This window comes from Urocitellus parryii, chromosome 7 (assembly GCF_045843805.1).
Source record: "Urocitellus parryii isolate mUroPar1 chromosome 7, mUroPar1.hap1, whole genome shotgun sequence".
NCBI lineage: Eukaryota > Metazoa > Chordata > Mammalia > Rodentia > Sciuridae > Urocitellus > Urocitellus parryii.
In genome coordinates this window covers 168,390,270-168,411,190 of record NC_135537.1, presented here as the reverse complement: position 1 = coordinate 168,411,190, position 20,921 = coordinate 168,390,270, and the positions used below count along the sequence as shown (strand labels likewise).

General features: G+C 43.5%; 1 protein-coding gene across 3 annotated transcripts in view; it reads left to right on the top strand.

Annotated features, from left to right (window-relative positions):
• Nucleotides 1-20,921, top strand: part of Marchf10 (membrane associated ring-CH-type finger 10) — an 80,918-nt gene that overhangs the window by 20,537 nt on the left and 39,460 nt on the right. Inside the window, exons 3-4 of one of the 3 annotated variants that reach the window (XM_026402295.1) lie at nucleotides 11,217-11,391; nucleotides 19,661-19,995. In XM_026402295.1, the coding sequence (XP_026258080.1) occupies nucleotides 11,217-11,391; nucleotides 19,661-19,995 (510 nt within the window). Of the gene's footprint in view, nucleotides 1-11,216; nucleotides 11,403-19,660; nucleotides 19,996-20,921 lie in introns of those variants that run through there. The other 2 variants (XM_077801146.1, XM_026402293.2) reach the window with 2 other exon arrangements.

Below are 20,921 nucleotides of genomic sequence, written 5' to 3'. Positions count from 1 at the left end.
TGATTGTTGGTTTCTTGTTGCCACATGATACCATGAAGGGAACAAATTTTTAATCTAATGTAATAAATGTTTATTATGGACTATATGTCTTCACCATTCCTTTGAATAACCCAGCCACATGCTGGTAGTGTTCCCACAAGGCATCTAGTTTATCCTACAGCCCTAATATCTATATATCTATATTTCTGTTCCATTTTCCCCCAGCATTTTACAGGGAAAGCCTGCAGACACACAGAAAAATTGAAAGAATTGTACAGTAACTATCTGTATACCTGGCAGCCAGTTTCTATATTGTTGGCATTTTGCTATATTGGCTTTATTCCACATCCATCCATCCATTCATCCATTCATCCATCTTGTATTTTGGTGTGTTTCATAGTAAGCCACTGTACTCTGCAGCCCTAAACACTTCAGCAAGGACATCATTAACCAGAGTTGCCTGTTTGTTTATGGGTTTTGCAGTTTTGATTATTCATTTTGTTTTTTCGGGTTTTGTTTTAGAGGTTAAAAAAAATTACTTGCAGTGAATCATTCACATCTTAAAGAGTAATGCTTGGTGAGTTCTGACCATGCATGTGCGGTGCTAGCCAACCCCCACCCATTAGTTCACTCTCTGAAGAGCCTTCCTGCCCCTCCCATCCAGCTATGCCCTGTCCCACACAGAGGTGACCACTGTTCTGAGTATTTTCACCACAGATTTATGCCTTTTCTCCTTCTGTTCTTAAAAGCCATTTTTCTTTGAGGTCAACTTTATGTCATCTTTTAGAAATAGGTAGAATATATATTTTAAATACATTAGATAAATGAACGAATCTGTTTAATAAATTATAATTACAATCATCTCCAAACATGACAAAGTTTTTTTTAAAGAAAACAGAAAAGTTGTACAGAAACTGATATTCTCATATACATCTTAAATGTAAATTGATACAATATTTTTGGAGGATGATTTAGAAAAAAAATTTCAAATCTTTGTGATGCTTTTAATCTAGTGATATAATCCCCACTTTGGAGACTTAAAGACATAACTAGAGAGATATTGAAATTTACAATGATATTCTTCATAACAGTATTTATCATAACAAAGAGTTGGAAGGAACCAACAAAAGAATTATGATATTCATACAAGGAGGAATATATTCTAAAGACAAAGAGAACTTCAAAGAACTAATAAAAAACTTACTTAGCAGATTTATTCCTACAGTCATATTTGCATTATAATTCTGAAATTGTTTCATGTTTACTGCAGGGTAAAACAAACGAATAAACATAAATATAATTAAGGAATAAAGATTTTAAATAATGAAAGAGATATAAATACAGAAGTAATGGAAAGCCTTGTAGTGTTAAATTTTAATTAGAAATATTGCTGTGGATTCATAATTTTTTAAATACATATTTCTAATTCATTCCAGTGGAAGGATCTAGAAATAGTGCCTCTCCAATGGCAATGAACACACGTAATGCTTTCAACTAGAAGGAACCAGAGCTTGAGAAATAACTGACTCCAGGTCTGAGGCACATAAAGTACAAGACAGACTATGATATATATATATATATTTTTTTTAGTGGACATAATACCTTTATTTTGTTTATTTATTTTTATGTGGTGCTAAGGATCAAACCCAATGCCTCACAGGTGCGAGGCAAGTGCTCTACCGCTGAGCCACAACCCCAGCCCCAGACTATGGTATTTTATTGTACCAGAAAACAAAGAAGTACTCAAAGACTTGCTAAAAGCTACCTTCAACAGACTCTCACCTTAGGTTTTAGCACAACCTAAGCAACAAAAAATTTGATGAGCTAATCAAATGAAACATCCTTGACCACACTATTAATTAATTAATTAATTAATAAGAGGAAAAGGAGAAGGAAATGAACTTCTTTAGAGAAGGATGCCAGCTAGTAAGTGTAGAAGAGACGTACGCAGAATTAGAAAATCATCATTTGGCTGCCCTAGTGCAAAGCACATCAAAAGATGCTCAAGTCATTGAGTGAAAAACTGGAAATAGGCCATTCAGCAAGTGTCAAAGAATCAACCCACAGACAACTTGCTGGCTACACTGGAGGATGTGCTAGAGAATCCTGATCTTATCCTGGAGCTCAAACAGCATTAGCAACATTAGGACCACCGAGCAGTGTGAGCAGTGTGGCTGCCGATGTGATTGTGCAAAGAAAGATACTAGCCTGGCATGGTGGCATATGCCTGTAAACCCAGCAGCTCGGGAGGCTGAGGCAGGAGGATTGAGCATTCAAAGCTACCCTCAGTAGCTTAGCAAGGGCCTAAGCAACTTAGTGAGGCCCTGTCTCTAAGTAAGATATTCAAAAGGGCTGGGGTTATGGCTCACTGGTTAAGTGCCCCTTGAGTTCAATCTCTGGTTCAAAAATTAAAAAAGAAAGAAAGAAAGGCACCACATCATCTATAAAATATTCATATGCAAAATGATTAACCTGAATTTCATTAAGAGGCAACAAATTCAGGACATATGATATTTTATGTGGCAGCTTGGTTAGATGGTAAAAATCCTGAAAAAAGAACAAAGGGCAGAGAACAATTCTAGATTAGAAGACAAAAGGGATATAATAACTGCATGCTAAAAAAGTTATCTTGGGGACAATTGGGTTTGAATATGCTCTGTATATTAGGTAATATTATGAAACTATTAAAGTTTCTTCGGTAAGATAATGGTATTGTGACTTTGTAGGCGAATGCATGCTGAAGTATTTAGGGCCAAAGTATATTGGAGTATGGCCACTTTGAAATTATTCAGAGAAAGAATAGGAAAGAGAGAGAGAGAGAGCAAATTGACAAGGTAAAAAAATGTGGTTATTTCTATTATTTTTTCAACTTCTCTATAGATTTGAAAATTCTCAATATGGGTGAAAAAAGTATAGAAAGGTGTCTTGCTGCAATGTATTGCTAAGTGAAGCAGTATGTGTGGCGCGATTTTATTTTGTAAGAAAAAAATCATCTTTATACCTTCGAATAATAGTACACATGAAGGTAATGTTGGCTGCTGTAACAAAGAGACTAAAAATGCACTGGCTCAGTCAAGATGGAAGTTTATTTCTTGCATATGACAGTCCTGGTTGGATGACCTCGGCAGGCTGCTCTTCTCTATGGAGACTTCCAGGGACTCAGGCTGCTGTCTTCAGCATGTGACTTTCCAAGCTGCCATTCCAGCTCACAGGAAGCGGGCAGGCAGAGGTCCAAGGCCAGAGATTTTCTCTGAAGCAGGCTGCTCACATCTCTTCCACTCATGCTCCCCTAGTGAGACCTTCCTCCTGAGGCCCCGCTGCACAAGAGGCTGAAAAATTCAGTGCTAGGTGGGCAGCCACATTGCAACTTTGACTCCTGCGGCTTTAGCAGGGATTTCAGTAGAAAGCTAGTAGTCTCCCTCAGGGTCATAAAAAATGTCTGAAAGAATACAGACCAACCCGTATGCAGTTTTTATTTCAAGGTCAAAAGATTTTTGAGTGTTTTAATATTCTTTCTTTTCTTTTCTGGGGTGTATGTGTGATACTAGAGCTTGAACTCAGGGTGCTTTACCACTGAGCTACATGCTTGGCTCTTTTTAACTTTTTTGTTTTGAAACAGGGTATTGCTAAATTGCAGAGGCTGGCCTTGAACTTGGAATCCTCCTGTATCTGCCTCCCAAGTCACTGGGATTACAGGCATGTGCCACTTCCCCCAGCTTAAATTTTATTTTTTTAATGCTTGTCTCTAATTTTCTGCTATAAGCATGCATTTCATTGGTAACAAAGAAAAAATTAGACGTTTAAAAAAATAAACCATTGAACTATGGCAATACATGCCTACCCATGTTTATAGCAGCACAATTCACAGTAGCCAAACTATGGAACCAGCCTACATGTCCATCAATAAATGAATGGATAAAGAAAATGTGGAACGTATACATAATAGAGTTTTATTCAGCCAAAAAGAAGAATGAAATTATGTCATTTGCAGGAAAATGGATGGAACTAGAGAAAATTACCTTAAGCGAAATAAGTCAAACTCAGAAATTCAAGGGTCCTATGTTTTCTCTCAGATTGGAAGCCAGAGAGGAAGAAAGAAAAGAAGAGGGAGCAGATCTCAGGAAAATCAAAGGGAGATCAGTAGAGGAAAGGGACTAGGGAGAGGGAGGAGGGCACTGAGGAATGGTACTGGCCAAATTAGATCATTGTAATATGTGCATGTGCAAACACGTAACAACAAATCCCATCATCATGTACAACTATAATGCACCAATAAAAAAGTATGGGAAAGGGGCTGGAGTTGTGGCTCAGCGGTAGAGCACTCGCCTAGCATGTGTGAGGCCCCGGGTTCAATCCCCAGAATCACATAAAAATAAACAAATAAAACAAAGGTTTTTTTAAAAAAAAGTATGGAAAAAATAAACCACTGAAACAACAGAGAGATGGGGCTGGGGTTGTGGCTCAGCCGAGGAGCGCTTGCCTAGCATGTGTGAGGCCCTGGGTTCAATATTCAGCACCACATATAAATAAACAAATAAAATAAAGGGGGGGGCTACAAATAAAATAAAGGGGGGCTGGGGATGTGGCTCAAGCAGTAGCGCACTTGCTTGGCATGCGCGGGGCGCTGGGTTTGATCCTCAGCACCACATAAAAATAAAATAAAGATGTTGTGTCCACCAAAAACTAAAAAATAGATATTAAAAATTCAAAAATAAAATAAAGGTATTGTGCCCAACTATAACTAAAAAAAAAAATATTAAGAAAAGAAACAACAGAGATCATTTTGCTGGCAAATTTGCAGGATACTTTGTTTTCTTCCTCCAAAAGAAGCAAATTAAGGTACCACTTTAAGCATTTTTTTTTAACTCAGAAACCTTCAGATGGACTTGATTCACTGTCCCATTGATTCTCAAAGCTCCCAGCAAGCAGACCCTCCCTCACCCCCTCTCCTCTGGTCCCTAGACTGACTGACCAGGAGTCACAGTGTGATTCCACTCCATGCTGGCCGTTGCTCACATGTACCTCCAGCATCGCTGGTTTCTGCTCATGCTTCACATCCCAGCACATACCATCAACCTCTCTTGACTTCTTATCTTTTCTCAGGCATTTCAATGGCTTGAGCATTGGGTTGACCCAGTTTATCACTTAATTCAGTGTGGTTTTGCGTTTGGCTTGTAAGGCATTGCACTTGGGTCTCCCAGCTTATGCTTCTGGTTTCTGTGTTCCTGCAAGTGGCTGGTGCTCAGCTGAAGACATAGCAGGTGTATATGGTGCTTCTCATTGCCTTCCATGTTTCACGACCTCTTTTTTTTTTTTTTAAAGAGAGAGTGAGAGAGGAGAGAGAGAGAGAGAGAGAGAGAGAGAGAGAGAGAGAGAGAGAGAGAATTTTTAATATTTATTTTTTAGTTCTCGGCGGACACAACATCTTTGTTGGTATGTGGTGCTGAGGGTCGAACCCGGGCCGCACGCATGCCAGGCGAGCGCGCTACCGCTGAGCCACATCTCCAGCCCACGACCTCTTATTTTGAGTTGGCAGCATTTTCAAGGATGACCTTCACTGGAAGGCCAAACGCTTAGGAGTCTCAGCTTAAAAGGAGACTATAAGTTCAAATAAAGATGAAGGGAACATGCATTGTAGCAAAACCATATCTGAAAAATACCCAAATTTTGATGTGGTACTAAGCACTACCTTTTAGTGCTCAAATATTTAAAATCCAACCATTTTCCGGCCACATACTGCTTCTTTACCCACTGCCCACCACACAGAACCCATCCCTAGGACACCTGGAGAACAATGAACACAGGTGTCCCCAGTATTGAGAAACCCAAAGCATGTCACCCATGTCAACTGTGGCTTCTGCAACATGCCAATGGTTAATGTACATTATAAGAAATACCTAAGAGGCATCAGAAAGTATGTCATGCTTGCTATTTCTGTAGTTCACTGCCTCTGGGCGTTCCATAGTGGGATGAATAGTAATTGCAAAGCAAGTTCTGAAGTCCCACACAGACTCCACTTTCAAGAGCAGACCCAATGGTGACCAAATGTTAGGGAGATTTTAATCACTGAGGCCACTCAGGAGAGGGCCCCAGATGGATCATTCCAACCTTCTGGCATTCGAATCAGAAGTCTGCAGGCAGGAGAGAGTTCTCTAGAGAACCTGACGCCATGATGGTTATGTTTACGGCAGCCCAGATGACTCCAAAATGCATCTTGTGGCAAAATGAAGAGCAAGAGCTTTCAAGTTGACCCTGTATTGCCCAGCCTCCCCTGGCAGCCACATCCTTAGGTGGAAGGACAAATAAGCTTAAGTTGGACTCAGGTGGGGAAGACCCAAGCTGGAAGGAAAAAAAAAAAAAAAGGCTATTGATTGCTCTTATTTGTTATTGTTCCATTTTACAGTTCTGGTGACCTCTAAATGTCCTGAAAACATGGGAAGGCTTTTGCTGCTCTTAGACTTTTTTTCTGGACAAGAGAAAATTTAACTTGCTTGGTGCTAAAACCACTCCATGTACAATACTGCTCCATGTAGAACATGCTTTATATTAACTTCTTTGATATGTAAAGGTATCCATCCTAACCAGAGTGCCATTTATGCATCCTATCCTTAATTCCTTGAGGCAATTTTTATGTTTGCAGCACAATTTGAATGTGGACTTTGGGGACAGCACTCTGAAGTTACTCGTTTGCACACATGGTCCCTAGTCAATGCTAGTCACAAGGTCTCATGTCCCAGTTTGACTGCAGAAGTTCACTTCCTTGATCACGGTCTTCACAATCCCATGGGACTAAGTTTATTTCAAATGTAATAAACACACAATCTTTCCCTGGCTCCAGCCTAACATTACCCTTAGCCTCTTCCTTCTTCTTCATCAGTCATGCCCTGATCCACCCTGCATCATAAGATTCACTCAGCTCAGCCTTCCATCGCTGACACCCGGCAAAAGTGGGTTTCAAACACGTCAGTCAGCGCTCAGCCACACACCTGGGGAGGGCGGCAGCGGGTGTGCCAGCCCAGAACCAATTTCATGGGTCTTGGAAAGGAACCACCAAAGAGAGTTGGAAAATAACTTCAAGTCTTTTCTGTCCCCGCCTCCTCCAGCCTACCCAGACTCTGATCAGCCGTATTCATCGTCACCTTACGCTTTCACACTCAATATTGCTACATCCCAGTTTTTAAAGCTCCTCACATTCCCAAGGAGATGCATCCCACTCCCCTGTCCTTGTTTCTCCACCTTCCAGGAGATCTCACTTGAACCATCATGGCGTATCCAAGTCCTCCCCTGCTGCCTGGTCCCTTAACCACACCTCTTCTTTTTCCATTGCGAGTCTCTCCGAACTTTTTATTTTTTTCTTGGGGGGGGGCTAACCAGGGATTGAACCCAGGGGCGCTTAACCATTGAACCACACCCAGCCCTTTTTAAAATATTTTATTTAGAGACAGATTCTCATTAAATTGCTTAGGGCTTTGCTAAGTTGCTGAGGCTGGCTTTGCACTAGTGATCCTCCTGCCTCGGCCTCCCGCCCACTATGCCTCATCATTACAGGTGTGCACCATCACCCCCAGCTTTCTCTGAACTTTTTTTTGGGTGCAGGATGGTACCGGGGGTTGAACTCAGGGACACTGGACCACTGAGTCACAGCCCCAGCCCTGTTTTGTATTTTATTTAGACACAAAGTCTCACTGAGTTGCTTAGTGCCTCACTTTTGCTGAGGCTGGCTTTGAACTTGAAATCCTCCTGCCTCAGCCTCCCGAGCCCCTGGGATTACAGATGTGTGCCATTGCACCTGGCTTTCTCTGAACTTTTTTTTTAAATAACTTTATATTTATTTTTATGTAGTGCTGAGGATGGAACCCAGCGCCTCCCACGTGCTAGGCAAGCACTCTACTGCGAGCCACAACCTAGCATCCCCGCGCTCTGAACTTTTGAGAGAGCCGAGCCCTGGGCAAAATAATATATTTCCTTTATTATGTATGATGCCAGAAGGGAAAGTAAGGGATCTTTGGAAAGACTTAAATACAAAAATAACAATACTCCAGGAAAAAAAAAATTGATGGATTGAATCAATGAATTATTTTAGTTAACATGGTTTTATGAAGGTTTTTATCAAATTATCAATAGGTTGGGTTTTTGTTGTAACTTGTCATTTGGTGGGGTTTGTTGTTGTTTTAGGCTTTGACTCTGAATGATAGAGCTGGTTTTCTTCCCCGCAAAGAAATAGCAATGTGCTGCTGCCTCCACCTCCATGTGACATTTCAACTCAGGAACATATGGAGAAGTGGTGAAAACTGTAATTTTCAAAATTATAAGAGGAAAATACAGGTTTTAAAAATCAACTTTAAGTCAAAAAATTTAATTATTGCTTGTTTGATAATTTCTAAATATTATTAAATGTTTGCTCTTAGAGCTTTACTGTCTGAAAAAAATGCACCATATTTTCTTAAGACTGAAGGAATTTCAACTGGCTGTTTATGACTATAATAAATAAATGGCCTGTAGAGAGAAACAAGAGTGCTGTGGAGGAACTGACCCACCTTTCTGTCCATCTCTCTTTGGAAGAGGCGAACTCCAGTAGGATTTTTACTGGAGTCTTTGGCTTTGGTTTCACCCGTGGGTGGTTAGTATTTAGTAATTAGCTTGTTAATTTTAAGGGTGGCTGGATGTGAATAACTAATTATAAAAGCCAACATTTACATGGCCCTTACTGTGTTATATGTACATAGTGCTATATGCATATCTTATCTCAGTTAATCCTCATGAAACCACAAAAAGGTAGGTGGATATTATTGTTCACACGTGAGAAAATCAGACTTGGAGGAAAAAAAAAACAAAACCTAGTCACACGATTATTATGTTCCAAAGGTGGGATTTGCTCCTAGGGAGCTGGGTGCCTGGGTTTTAAATACCACACTTTATTGCCGGAATGAGTTACTACAACTTCTCCCACCCAAGGATCATCCTCCCCAGATAGCACAATGGGTTTTCACCAAAGAATAGAGGGCGGGCCGAGGACAGGAGAGGACATGAGCGACGACAGAAGAAGCTGAAATGTCTTGCTTCAGATTGCTCAATGAGGCAGGCCTCAAACCATCCATTAGCATATTCCTAAGTATTAGTGGTCTCGCTACTGTGACTCCTGTCTCCATCTGACCAAATCACACACTTCTGGTGGCAATTTCTGGACTCTTAAGAATGATTACCACCTGGAAGTAGTAAGGGTGGTTGGAACCAGGAAGGTGGAGGATGTGCACAGAAAACAGGTGCACATCCTCCCCTGACAGGCTTGGTTTGATTGGCCGTGCCCTCTTTTACCTCCATAGTGCTCCTGGAGGCTCCAGGTAATGAATGGGTGAAGGAAGAATAAACAGAGGCTTAACACACACCCGATAAAGAGGCTCTTTGCCAACCCCTCCCAATTCCCCACTGCCTGAGGGCAGGCCAAAAATCGGGGCCCTGGCTTGGGGTGATGGAGATGGATGGACTCACTTAAGCGGACACCTGTTCCTGATGCTCTAGTGCAGGAGTTGAAATTCTTAGCCTGGAGCCCTGCCTTTCTGCCCACTGGAAAGAAAAGGTTGAAGTGCAGGCCTCTGGGTGAGCAGACTGCCTGACCATCTAAAGTAAAGCCAGCTGTTGGGGTGGGAAATGTGTTGGAGAAATTCTGCCCCATATTCACTGCTGCTCTGCTTGGGACCCAAATCCAGGCACTGTGACTTCCATCACCCGCTTACAATGACAATCTTAGGCATCATAACTAAAATTTGCCCACACTTCCTTTTCTGAGAATAGAGAACTCATCTCATGCTCAGAAATGACCCTAATGTTTCATCTTAGACGTGTCAGAATAGTTCTCAAGGATTTCTATTAAGTCCCACAATCAAGAAGGAAAAAGGCAAAAAAACAATCCATTCATTATGTCTTGTTCTCTTCCCGTCCCTTTATCTGAGGTTGGTCTGTTTTCTGAAAATATATGGCGTCACAATAATTATTTGTCTGAAGGCTGTATCCAAACACTAAATTTCAAAACAAGATTTATTGTCTTGGAATATAATGATCTGTCTACCTGTGGATTTATAGAGACTTCCCTATGGAAGACTGACAAGTAGAGGGCTTTTCAGAGTTTAGTTTGTCTTGCGTTGCACCCAATAATTCAAAGCTATTTGGAATATTTTCCTGAGTCAGGAGCCTGTGAAATGAAAATGCCGAGACTGTCCGCGAGGACAATGAGCAAGATCAATACAAATTGCAGCAGCTGGGGAGGTGCCGGGGACATTCATTTAGCAGCCTGTGTCTGCAAAAGTCCACACTTACAGAGGGCTTTCCAGTACTGGACTAATGGGCAATGTAGGGGAACACCCTTAGAGTTGGGGGTGTGGAGTGAACCCTTGTGATTTTGTCTGGTGCACAGCGTCTGGCCCATCAAACAGTGCTAATACCAGGTCCTAAAGTCATAAGGCTGTACTTAAATCACCCTGGAAGACCAGGTTTTTGATAGTCACTTATATTCTTTTCATCATTTCTTTGGTGGGTATAAATGTGGCAAAGTATAAAACCGTTGAACGCCTGGATAATTTTTATCGCATCTGCCAGGCTGTGTTGAGATATTCTGACACCGCAGGAATCACGATTTATCCACGCATAGATTTATGCTGACTTCTTTATAGAAGATTGACAAGGAAGAGACTTTTTTAGGATTCATCTGTCTTAGGCTACACCCAATAATGCAGAATATTGAAACCGAGGCTTGATTTAATCAGTCTCCACCACACTATCGCGATTTCCTTTCCGCGTCAAGTATATGATTAACATAAGGAATATCTTCCCTCACCCACCCCCAAAGTAGTTCAAATAACAAACTGCAAGAAATTTTAAAAGCACTGTTTGTTTGTTTTTTTCTCTCTTTGTATAGTAGCTTTTAACATGAGCTACTTATTGGTCACTGAATTATTAAATGCATTCTTTTCAGGATGTGTTGCAAAACAGACTCAAATTCCTTCTTTTCATAATATTTTACAAAATAACCTCATTAACTTTGCCATTATTTCTAAGTTGATACTCCCATTCCATTAAAAAAAAAAGAAAAAAAAACTCACAAAAGGGCTCATTGAACACGGGAAGATGCTTCAGCATCGTTGCTGGAGGGGGTCCCTACATTCACCTCATTTCTTTTTTCTTTACCTAGCAAAGGTGACCTACTTGGCCACTGATACTCAGACATCTTTCATTTTCAATAGAGTTCTGGTGAGGATGATTCTGTAGCTGAATCCAGAGCATCTAGCAAGATATGCGGGGTTAAGTGTGAATCCAAACTTCCAGCAATTGACCAAACATCAGTCAAGCAAAAACATAAGAGTACCATGACTCCAAGGAAACCTGAGAAATCATCAGAAACCACCAAATCCCCTTCAGGTGAGTGGCTGGTTTATTGAAATTCACATCATCTAAAAATCCCTGCCTTCACGATGACAACAATCAAATTAGTGGTATTGGTTAAGCCTGGTGTTTTCCAAGTGACTAATTCCAGTTTGGGGAGCTCAATGATCCTGTGCACATGGTAAATTCCGCTGTGACTATCAGGCCAAAGAGGCATGACTTATGCAGAACAAACTGTCTCCTTGCCCTTTTCTCCAGCCAAATATCTGCTTGGTGTGGCAGTCCCCAGAATTGCTGCCTTTATACCCTTCTTGGGGGGATAAAGGCATTTGGTCCCAGGTATTAAGTTATGACTCAGGCCAGAGGAGCTTTCAAAAGCATCCAAATGGCATAATTTATAGTCCTCCAGTCCTGTGTTTGTCCTCTCTGGGAGCAAAGGAACTTGATAAATCCTTCCTTTTTGTGCAGTTTGGTAAATAATTCACTCTTTAGCTGTGATTCAAATCACGGACTGGTCTTTGCGCTAGGAGTGGGAGTGATTTAATAGTATCCAGGAAGGAGCTAGAATCAACGGGAAGATTAGAGTCCCTCAGGCTCATTCCCATCAAAGCCAACATCTATAGGACAAACTTGAACCCTCTGGGAACCAGCATAAGTTGGGGTAACTAGGCAGAGAGTTCTGCCTTCTGGGCAGGGATCCAAACTAACTGCTGAAGAATTCGTAAATAACTGCAATTCATTAAAATCCGAATCACAGCTACTTCCTAATCCTAAATAGCTTCTGTCATGCAACCACCCGTCCAGTTAAATCTTAATGCATTTTTTAGAAAATGTCAGCTTTCACTCAGATTAACCACCCACGTTTTATTGCTATAATGAAGTAAAAACCAAATGGACTTTTTTTTTTTTTTTTTTTTTTTTTTTTGTGGTGCTGGTGATCAAACCCAGAGCACGTACTCTACCACCTAGCTGTACCCCCAGCCCTCAACTCAACTTCTATAACAATGTACTTTCAGGCAAAGCCACATCTCTTGCTCCTTATTTAATCAGGGGAAAGTAACACCATAGTTAATTTCTCACTTTAAAGACTTGAGGCTCTGAATTCAATTGTCTTAAGGCCAAAATAGAGGAGGTCATTCTGCAAATATTTCAAAATACAAGTTATAATTTATTGAATTGAGTATATCTTAATTGCAAAATTTTGAGTGTAAGTTTAAATAATAGGGACTCCACTCATTCAAATTGACTTTTTTGCCTTCTTGCTAAAAACTGGTAGCTGTTGCTCTGTCATCTTGGGAGTAAAAACATTAAAAGGAACTGCTGAGGCCCACTTGATGATTTAGTGTGTCTGATTAATACAGATGTTTTTCGGATTGAGTAAACTCCATATGGAACTTACAGCACTGACAAAAAGAGTGAATTAATTCACCTTCCATTCTATGAAAAATCAAATTTGAAGAATTACCCGACTGAAAAACATCAAGGTTTAAGCAAGAGAGCCAAATTGGCAAAAAGACATCTTTTTCATCAAATGAGGAATGTCACTTATAGTAAAAGTATTTACAAACTGCCAGCTTCACTGTCATATCATGGCCGGAGCCTATATCCAAGACCCGGTAGTCATGCGCTGGACAGGAACCGGCTGTCTGTCCAGCACAGCAGTCCTGGAGATTGATGGCAGTGCCAAATCAGGTGTGCAGTGATCTGCATTGATCAAGAAGCTGCCTAAAAGCAAAGTGCTGGTGTGTTCCGGTCCACTCGTCCATTCCTTTAACTCGTGTGGACCCACCCTTGGAGTTCCCAGGTAGCTTAGGTGAAATGAGAGCCTACAACCGTGGCAAGAATTTAAGCTGAGTCTGTTCAGGAAAAATTAAGCTGGGGGTGGTGACGATGCAGACAATTGAAGTGAATGCTCTGCTGTTGCAGAAAAAGAGGACTTGTTTCCTGAATTATCTGGACATTGAGCTGATCCACTAGTTGAATGCAATTGCCTGCTTTTCTTCATTTCCATAGAAAAATATTTTCTTAAAGCATTTCGGGAATCACCCCAGTTTGGCAGTACAAGGCCAAACCTTCTTTCCAGTTCAGACCTGAAGCATCAAACACAGTGAAATCCCTTTGTGACATCTACTTAACAGGCCAGCTGTCCTTCCGTACTGTGTGAGGCCAGATTCTTCCCAAATAAGAAGAGTGTAGCTGGGGAGTGTGGCTTGCCTTACCATAAACCTGTGATGACAATCCTTGCCCTCTAGAACCCCTGAAATCACTACTAGCAACTCAGGCCCATTGAATGCCCTCCACAGACAGATTCATAACCAAGAAGGCACCAGATTCTTACTGTTCTTCACACTCTGTCCATTGGAGGTCACACGTTCAGGTTAAGTTTATAGGTTCCCTGGAACTGTTTCTGGATAAGTTGACTTGTGATGCTCCTTGTTATCTCCCTCTATGCGGCAGGGTGAGTGGTTGATGGGCAAGTACTTTGGAATTAAAATGCTTATTAATTAATTAACTAAAATGCTGGGTGGGTGGTGGTGCATACTTGTAAGCCCATTGACTCTAGAGCTGAGAAAGGAGGATTGCAAGTTTGAGGTCAACCTCAGAAACTTAGCAAGACCTATCTCAAAATAAAAAAAATTGGGAGCAGAATTAAAGTCAGCATACTGTACACATGCATATCCATGTTTATAGCAGCACAATTCACAATAGCCAAACTATGGAACCAGCCTACATGTCCATCAATAAATGAATGGATGAAGAAAATGTGGTATATATACACAATGAAGTTTTATTCAGCCATAAAGAAAAATGAAAACTATGTCATATGCAGGAAAATGGATGGAACTTGAGAACATTATGTTAAGTGAAATGAGCCAAACTCAGAAAGTCAAAGGTCCTGTGTTTTCTCTCAGATGTGGGGGCTAGAAAGGAAAAAGAAAGGGGCAGATCTCATGCAAAGTGAAGGGAGATCAGTGGAGTAGAGGAAAGAGACCAGGGGGAGGCAGAAGAGGAAGGAAAGTGTTAATACTGGGGAATGATATTGGCCAAATTAGATTATTTTATTGTGTGCACGTACAAATATGTAACAACAAATCTCACTATTACATACAACTATAATGTACTAGTAAAAACACGGAAAAAAAAAAACAAAAAAATCATACATGTGTATGTATTCAAAAATTTAAAAGGGCTTGGAGTTCAATCCTCAGTATTATTTTTTTTAAAAAAAAATACTTGGATAGCTTCTGGTCCCCATGTCATATTTGCTGTGTACCTTTTGGCAAGTAATTTCTCTGTACCTCAGTTTCATCATCTGTGAAATGGAGAAGGGATAAAAAGAGAATCCCATCTGCTGGGACTGCCAGGAAGAGTCAGTGATAAGCACACTCAGCCATTAGAATAGCACACAACACTGTAACCACTACCTAAATGATAGCATTATGTTACCTCACATGTGAAAGCGGCACTTGGTACAGAAAAACATTATTTTCCTTGTCTAAAACTTATCCCCACCCCACCCCCCATTTTTTTCTCTTCACAAAAGTCAGAGGTGTATTTTTCTAAAATCTCTGACATAAATGCAGGTACACATACTTTGACTACACTTTTTGAGTTTCCAAAGCAAAACACAAAATGGAAAAAGACCAATAATCAGGAGTTATTCACCAAGCCAAAGCTATGCTCTGTCTCCAAAGAGGACATGGAAAATTCAGGCAGTGTGTCAAGACCCACTTGGGTCTGCTGTGTAGCTGACGCAGGATCCTTCACAACCACAGTGAACACTGGTGGGAAATACGCCTCGCAGAGTTGCATGTATTTCAGGCTTCTATGTGGGCTGGCGAGCTGCAGAGCAGTCAGCGGGCTCAGCAAACGCAGGGGTACAGGGATGATCGGGAGGCTATGGTGGCCTCCAACTCCCGCCTGCTCTGAAGACCTTCGCCAGCCCCAGCCTGGGTTGGAAAGGGGCCTCCTCTCCCTTCCAGGACATGAAGAGGCATCCCAAGGCCGTTGTGCTGTAGGGTTCTGGCTCTTGGAGTCCTGCAGTGCTCTTGGCCCCAGGGCCAGGCACAGGGGAAGCCTGTGTGTGCCCTCTCCTGCTCTCTGCTCTTACCTGGAGCCTGGGCAGAAACCCCCAGTTATGTTTCAGGAAAACGGATCTGGATGGAGTCCTGGGAGGCTGCTTCCAAAATCTTGCCCTTTAAAACAAAGCCAAGTGTTCTGAAATCATCCTCCCTGATTACTGAGTTCAGTGTCAGTCATTAACCAGATTCAGATTTGCAGGCGGAGTGAGAGACCTATTCTGCCTCACTGTAGCTTATCTTGAAGACATGTTCTTGTAAAACTAAGCGAGAGTGGTGAATTCGGGTTTTAAAAGATAGAAATCTAAAATAACTGCGGTCTCTTTTGGATTGGGAAATATTTAAAGAGCAGCCTGGGAGAGGAATTTGAGGGCAAATCCTGAAATCTTCATAATTTGCCTTGCAAATAAATTCTATTGAAGATTTTCTCTGAAAGGCCAAGATGAATGGGTTTCGCAGCAAGTCGAGCTGGTGTCCAACAACGGTCCAAGCTATCTGCCCAAGTCAGAAAAAACAAAACAATATAAATGAGAGAACAGAGAATCATTCTTTTTTACAGAAATTCATAATTCTCAATCCCTTTTTACAAATGCTTCTGAGACAGAGGGGCTGGGAGGTATCACGGAGCCCAGAATGTGAAATCTTGGCTCAGAATCCTGGCTCTACCACTTTATAGCCTTAAAAATGTGAGCTGGCAACTTCCCAACTCAGTCTCCTCATCAGTAAAATGGAGTTACAGTATTGCTACTTCACCAGGCAGATAGAAGATTAAGACCCTGGGTATCAGCCTTTGGTAAAGGTAGACCCCACCCACCTGCCCTAGTCCTTCCACTGCTTCCAAAGCCTGCTCCCAACACCACCTGCTATGCTTGGGCAAAGTAGTTTGAGATGTGAGAGTGTTATAACTTAGTTATAAAAAACCTTAAAGTATTTGATCACTGAAGAAGGCATGTATTTACTCAGTACCTATGGGGAAGTTAACAGGTCCACTCAGCTGCTCCCCACCTCCAGTTCCCCATCCCAGGACGCATGATACCAGGGCAAATTGCATTTTCCACTCGTCACTCATTCACTTGGTCCTTCATTCACTGCTGGGCTCTAGGGATAAGACACACAGACCCACCAGTCCTCCAGGGCCCCCCAGCCTAGTGGGCGGCCAGGACACCAACAGGGCAAACAGTGCAATGCTTGCCCTGACCAAGGTAAGTCCTGAGAACCTGTGGGAAGGAGTGAACAAGGTGAGACTCCTGAAGGATGAGATTTAACCAGGCGAGGAGAGCAAGGAAGTTGTGTCCAGCAGGAGGGTGCTGAGCTTTCAAAGGCCTAGAGGAGAGAGACGGGTAGACAGACATCAAGGAGCTACAAATAGTCTAGGGTCTTGGGTCTTCACACACCCCCAGACCAGTAGCAGAAGCATCACCTGAGAGCTTGTTAGAAATGCAAACCAGAAAGAAGCCAGGCACAGTGGTGCACTTCTGCAATCCCAGTGATTTGGGAGGCTGAAACGAGAAGATCACAAGTTCAAGACCAGCCTCAGCAACTTAGCGAAGCCCTGGTCAACTTAGTGAGACCCTGTCTAAAAATAAAAAAAATAAAAAGGGCTTGGGAGGTGGCTCAGTGGTAAAGTACCCCTGGGTTAAATGCCTGGTACCAATAAATGAATAAACAAATAAAACACAACCTGAGGCCCCAACCAGACTTACTGACTAGGAATCTGCACCTAACAAGATCTCAGGGATATTCACATGCACCTGTGAGTTTGAAAAGCTCTGGTATAGAGTCAGGCTGCAAATTAGGAAGTGTAGAATATAAAGTTGAGGCTCTATAGGACCAGGCCCCCAAGGTCCTCGAATGTCATGCTGAAGGCAATGGAGCATTGGTTATCAAAGGGGACTGTGCAGGGAAGTGATACAGTCACACCGGATTTTTTTTTTTCTTGTAGTGCTGGGGATTGAACCCAGGGCCTTGTGCCTGCGAGGCAAGCACTCTACCAACGGAGCTATATCCCCAGCTCCCAAATCAGATTTTTCATGTTGATTCTGGCCATAGCAAGGAGCAGGGACCGGTTGGGAAGGTGAGGGCAGCCAGACCCAGACCGCAAGAGACCAGACCAGCCTTGCAGTCGACCCGGGGAGAAATGAGAGCAGAGAGAATAGAGAAGAGGGCATGGGCTTGAGGGATGGTTAAGGAAGGAAGCCTAACAGAACCTGGTGACTTGGAAGTTGGAATCAGGGGGAAAAAAAGGAGGAATCAAAGAGAACTCAGGGATCTGGCCCAGAAAAGGAAGCCAGTGGAGGCTGCCTTTGCCAAGGCTGAGGAAGCAAGAAGAGGGTGGGCCCCCTTCTGTGGTGTTGTCTTTGAGAAGCCAGAAGGAGAGAGGGTAGAAATGCCGGGTCCCTGGTCTGCTCTTCATCATTCCTGCCACTTGCAGGAATCCAAGGGCCTCAGCGAGTCAGAGGGGGTTGAGATGGCAAGCGTGCCTCCTCCCCCGTGAGAGTGAGTGGAGCCAGAAGGCAGGTGACAGAGGAGCTTTGGGAGGAAAGAACAGTTAAAGGAAGAACAGAGGAAGACAACCGCCCAGAGAGAAAAATGACTGAGAAGTGAACCACTCTGAGAGACAGTTAGGAAGGAATAGGAAGTAGATTATACCTGCTTGAATCTATGGCAGAGATACTCCTGAGTCCCTCCACTGGACTGAGACCCTCCACTTCGTGTAATAGTTTTCAACTGGATGGCTACAGTGATTTCAGCCATTCATTTTAGAATCAAAACTGATTTTAACTGCAGCTTTTCCCCAAACTGCTCTACTGAGTAAGAGTCGCCAAGGAGGTGCTTCACTGAAACACAAATTCCTGTTCCCATCCCTGAGCCAGAGTGTCTGTGTTAGTTAGCTTCAGGACACTCTAACAAAATACCTGAAATAATTACCTTATAAGGAGAAAAGGGGTTATTTTCGTTCATAGTTTTGTAGGTTCCAGTGCAAGATTGGGGTAGACACATTCGCTTTGGGCCTGTGGTGAAGCAAGAAAGCTCACTTCATGGCCAGAAAGTGAGAGAGAGAAAGAGGAAGGTGACCAGGGACCTACAACCCCCTTTGTGGACACATCCTCAGTGACCTATCAACACCAACCTGGGGGATCAAACCTCTAACACGTGGATCTTTGGAGGGTACTGATCCTAACCATAGTAGCAACCGAATCTCCCGAGCAGGACTCTGCAAAACTGTTTTGAAGGAGCCCTACAAAGATGCTCATCCCAGAGGTTTGGGCAGCCGTCTCAGAGCTTTGCTTCTTAAACTTTAATGTTCATGGGAAACACCTTGTTAAAATGCAGGTTCTGACTCAGTAGGTTTGGGGGGGGGGGCTGAGATTCTGCATTTCTAAGAAGCTCCCAGGTGACGTTCATGGCTGCTCGACTAAGCACCAGCCTAGGAGAAGCGAGGCCAGAGAAAACACCCGCCTCATTTTGCAGATGAGGAAACAGGTTCTGAGAAGGTAAGCGGTGGACTCAAGGTGACCGAGCTGGCTAGGGGCAGGCATGAGGGAGTCGCTCTGAATCATGCCTCCATCGGGCGCCCGCGTTCTGCCTCCAGAGAAGTTGGCAGGTAGAGCGTGAGGTTAGTGTTGAAGTCATTGATTCCACTTGGACACCTCTCTGGTCCACCTGCCTGTCCCTCCTTGATTCCTCCCCCTCCCGTGATCCCACCAGGGTCTCTCTGCAGCTTTCTCTTTCCCCAAGCTTCCCCTCCGGAGCAGAAAGGCCAGATCGGGGCATGACCACAACCTCCTGCCCGGGGCAGCTGGAGCCCGGGGGCGAGTGCCTGGCGGCAGTGGGGCCCTGCAGGCCACCATCTGCTGCCGCCAGAACAGCTTGTTAGACTGGCTGTGGGGGACGAGGGAGGACCGCGCCTTCCACATGGCTGCCTCAGGATGTTTCGGGAACTTGCTGGGGGAATAACTTCCCTACATCTGCCAGGTCTGCCCTAGACTATTGGCCGGAAAGGGGTGTGAAGGTGATGCCACTTCCCTTGGTTAACTCGTGGGTGACTCAGATCTAGGCGAGGAGGCTCCTGGGCAGGAGCCAGGCCTGCTGTGCCTGCGACACCTGGAGGCCCCACTCCCACCCCCGAAGAACCATTTTTGAGTTTTGATTCATTCTCAGACTTTTTTAATGTCCTTTCCCACCTGCGAGTGCTGCTTCCTGATTGCTCTTTTTCTTTTATGCAGGTGACAGCAGCGAGCACCCCCTGTTCTGTGTTGAATATTCCCCTTACTGCTCCGTCTTTGCTTTCTCTCCCAACATGCAGCCCAATACCAATTACTGCTGCCTCCTCCTGCCACTAGTGCCACCAGCCTCCCCAACAGCCCAGTGCTCTTCCTCTTCCACTCCTCCGGCTCTCCCTCCCACCTACTCGACTTACACTCCCACCACCTCAAGCCCCACACCTGGGTCTCCCTCATCCCTCTGCTACTTCCCTGTCTCCTGCCCAACTCCATCCGAGACACCTGTGCTGTGCGTGTCGGGCCCCAGAAGGCCCAGTAAGATTTACCTCATATGGTAAGTCGCCCCTGGCAAGGCACGCAGCCCAGAGGAGTCAGGGAGAGGGGAACATCAGGCTTCCAGAAGGCAGATGACAGGAGAGGGACCAGAACAGTGCCATGAACAATACCAGGAGGTGTGGTATGCAGGGCAGCAGGAAGACTGGACAGCGCCACCACTTGCTTTGGGCTCAGCTTCCCCTAGCGCTGAAGAAGCAAACGATCAATAAAATCCCATCATCTCTCAAGACTCTCTCGATTTCTTAACTCCTGTGTCTGGCCCTCTCTGGAACGTCACCGCCAGACACCCAGCAGGCTCTTCTGTGTCTGCTCAAACCCTTGGCCATATGAATCAGCAGTCACCGAGGCTGCCCTGAAAGGGTGGCTGGCACCAGGCGGGTCCTTGTGAAAACATACGCTGGAACTGAAAGCCCATCCAGACCGTGCTGAGGAGGGACAGATGAAAGGGCTCAGTCAGTGTTGACATTCCCTTTCCTGCCTACTTATTAGGCATTGCATTTCCCAAAATCCAAAAAAAAAAAAAAAAAAATCCCACCTCCTGCGTTCCAAAATAAAACATATTTATGGTACATAATGAAGCCTTAATTAAGATCTCCTCTGGGTGTGTGAGACAACATACATTTCCAGCAGACTCAAATAAGCAAATGGATGTGACCTATTATTTGTGGCCATATAGAAAGCTGCCTATTACACCAGGCAACACTGGCTCTTATAATTAAGCTGTAATTCTTCTCATGATCCAAAGAGAGCAATCACCTTTTCAAAACAGGATCTCCTACATGGAATCCCAGCAGCACCTAGGCACCAGGGACGCCAGTCAAGGTAGCACTGGGCAAGGATAAAGGTGCAGGAACTGTATTTTCCTCTTTCTCTTTTCAATTTTGTCAAGAACTGTCTGTGTAGGGCCAGTGGTATGAGGGAACTGAAC